Raw genomic sequence first — 3,104 nt, forward strand, 5'->3', positions numbered from 1 at the left:
CCGGTGCCCGAGGCGGGTGCCGCGGGAAGGTGGAGACAGAGGCGCGGAGGCCTGGACGGCGTGGCCAGGTGATGTGGGCCCCTGTGCTCTTCCAGAGGAAAGGGATCCCCAGAGCAGCCGTGACCGCAGGCTGCCCCCGTGAGGCGTTTTGACATCAGCCCTAGGGACCTTGGGAAGCCCCAGTCGTCCTGGCTCCGTTAAATGCCCCGAGAATGCAGTGATTTAAGGAATTAGGCTCTCCCCGCGGGAGGGGCGCTGCCTGCTCTTGTGAACTCAGTGCGGAGAAAAAGGACAGAATGATGCTGTCCGAGCAAGCCCAAAAGTGGTTCCCAACCCACGTGCAGGTCACAGTGCTCCAAGCCAAAGATCTGAAGCCAAAAGGCAAAAGTGGCACCAATGACACATACACTATAATTCAGCTGGGCAAGGAAAAGTATTCCACCTCTGTAGCTGAAAAAACCCTTGAGCCAGTCTGGAAGGAAGAGGCCTCCTTTGAGCTGCCTGGATTGCTAATGCAGGGGAATCCGGAGAAATACATTCTTTTCCTTATAGTTATGCACAGATCTCTGGTGGGGCTGGATAAATTTTTAGGGCAGGTGGCAATCAATCTCAATGACATCTTTGAGGACAAACAAAGAAGGAAAACAGAGTAAGTTATGTAATTTGTTTTTAATTTTGGGGAGCTTGACTATACCTTATTTATGGATTTGCTGTTCTTGGAAATATATTTGTGTGCTTGGGGCATTGGTTTTGGATTGAAATATGACCCAGTTTTAAGCACCCTATTTGCATGACAAGTAAAAATAGCCCTTGTGATGAAACATTGTTTAAATGGAGTGATTAATGAGCCATTATTCCTCCTTTCTGTCTTGAGGTAAACATGTTTTGCACCGGATTTTAAGAAAATTAAATTATTTCACTTTTTTAAAAGGACTGGTTTTAGCCGTTTAGTTCTGTTGCAGGTACAAATTATGTTCTTTAAACATTACAATTTCCCACGACATGGAAGATCAGAAAATTAAATCTTCTAATGTAATGTTTATGCTGAACGCTGTGACTGTCAAACAATATATTACCAATTTGAAAACTCAGTATTTCACTTTAGAATTATAAACACAGTTGGCCCTTATTTTAGCCTAACCATTATTCAGGGCCGGTACACCTTGTTAAGAGTAAAAAGGTGTTAAAAGTTTTTGAAAGTCCGCACAAATGTCCTCAATCTTGAACTCAGTGACATTTTCCTTTGAATTTGCAGTATACTGGAGCTATTGTATTACTTCAGAGTTAGTTTTGCAAAGCTAGTATGTTTAGACCTTATTAACTGTTGTAAGATCTCAGACAGTGATTACATTCTTATAATGAAGGGATTTAATGACTTCAATGAAAATACGGCCTTTTCAGGCTTTCAAGCTTGAGTTAGATATATTTTAATTTAAAAAATCAATACAAATGAACACTAGTCTGTATTTTAAATTGAAAAAAATATTTTCAGATATAGATAATTCAACCACCCTTAACCTTACAGGTTTTTTTTTTAATCCCTAAAAAACATTAAGATCAATGAAATTAACAGGAGAAAAATGAATTGAACTTACAAGAATACTTCAGATTTCCAAAGTAGTTTTGATTTTTCTTTCAGTCATAACTGAACTTTATGTACTCTTTGAAAACTATTGTACAATAATTTTCATTGAGTTCGTGTTGTTATATTTTAAAACAACTGTCTCTTGCTTTTTTTATACTTAACTGTCTCTTGCTTTTTTTATACTTAACTGCCTCTGAACTTCTGGTGATGGGAGTTTATTGTTTTGCTTTGAATCAGGACTTTAAGATTCATTGTATGTAGGGTGAAAGAAGTAAGATGAGAAATACTAGGGATGCAGGAGAAAAAATGGTAAAAATTCAAACTCGTTGAAGAGAAGTATTTTTAAAGAAGGGAAAGGTTTCTTAAGTTGCATGTTTACAAATGATTTTAATAGCAGAGCTGTCTGATACTTAAAAAGTGGCATTCAATTTCCTATACAGGATTCTTCATCAAATTTAAAATGAAAAATGAGAAATCACCAAATAATTTGTTTCAAATTGTCAATTTGGGATGACTCAGTATATACTTTGTAAATGGTTTTGAATATAAACTTTTGCGTATATTTTGACTTCAAATTTCTTACTGTGTTTATATGGTGCTTTTAGTAGTAATGCATAATGCAGTGCAGGCCTCCAAGGCATACATTTTTTAAGTTAAAGTAGGCCCAAGTCTGAAAGAGTCTCAGAATGAACATTTTAAAGTTTCTTTTTGTTTTATTCCTGTCTTTGGCAGGATCAATTACACTAAAGGTGGCCGTAAACAGTACCCTCCATATTGTAGTCTCTATATAAAATTGATTAGGACTGCAGGGGGGGCGTGCTTTGAAATATTATCAACAGGACTTGCATTCAGGTGATTTTCATATGTTATTAAACCTTGAACATTTTCTTTGTGGATAAATGGGGAACATATATTTGATGAAGTCTCTTTATTGGTAATATTTCTAGATTTTTAATATATTTAATAGCTTCCTTTTTCCAGCACAGCTGTACATGTGGTACAGTAAGAGACAGACTTGAGCTACTGGTGTATTGCAAGAAAGACAGTTAATATTCTGCATGTTGCTAAACCTTGTCAGCATATTCCCAAGTACTTTTTAGAAAACTGGTATGAGTGATGAAGGCTACCAGCTGATCTTGAAGTCCCATGAAACTGCTGGATGTGACACCTTTTACTTTTTGATACTGAAGACAAGTTGTCTTCTGGTCATGTCATAAAAGGAGAAGAAATGGAATAGTTAAAAGTATTTTATTACTTGTTTTACAACTTGAAAATACTTTTTTCTTTTAAGGAAGAGGGGTAAAGGGCCCGGGCCAGACCCTTTTAGTGGATAGAGAACTTTTGTATCTCCCCCTTCGGTGGATATTTGGGTTGGTTGTGGTATGCAATTTAAAGAACTAATACAGTATTTAATAAGTGAATGATAAAATTGTTGATGCTGTTATGTAATATCCATTGATTTTTTTTTTTTTTAACAACAGAAGTAGGTGATGTTGATTTTTTTTTTTTTTTTTTTTTT

General features: G+C 36.5%; 1 protein-coding gene across 5 annotated transcripts in view; it reads left to right on the plus strand.

Annotated features, from left to right (window-relative positions):
• Window positions 1–6: 6 nt before the first annotated feature.
• Window positions 7–3,104, plus strand: part of Rab11fip2 (RAB11 family interacting protein 2) — a 97,379-nt gene continuing 94,281 nt past the window's right edge. For all 5 annotated transcript variants that reach the window (XR_004516282.1, XR_782281.3, XM_033761390.1 and 2 more), the window contains exon 1: window positions 7–649. Coding sequence is in view for 3 of the 5 variants with exons in the window: in XM_033761390.1 (XP_033617281.1) it covers window positions 297–649 (353 nt within the window). In the remaining 2 variants the exon portion in view is untranslated. The remainder of the gene's footprint in view (window positions 650–3,104) is intronic.

Source organism: Fukomys damarensis, unplaced genomic scaffold (assembly GCF_012274545.1).
Source record: "Fukomys damarensis isolate Sample0158 unplaced genomic scaffold, DMR_v1.0_HiC HiC_scaffold_8, whole genome shotgun sequence".
Taxonomy (NCBI): domain Eukaryota; kingdom Metazoa; phylum Chordata; class Mammalia; order Rodentia; family Bathyergidae; genus Fukomys; species Fukomys damarensis.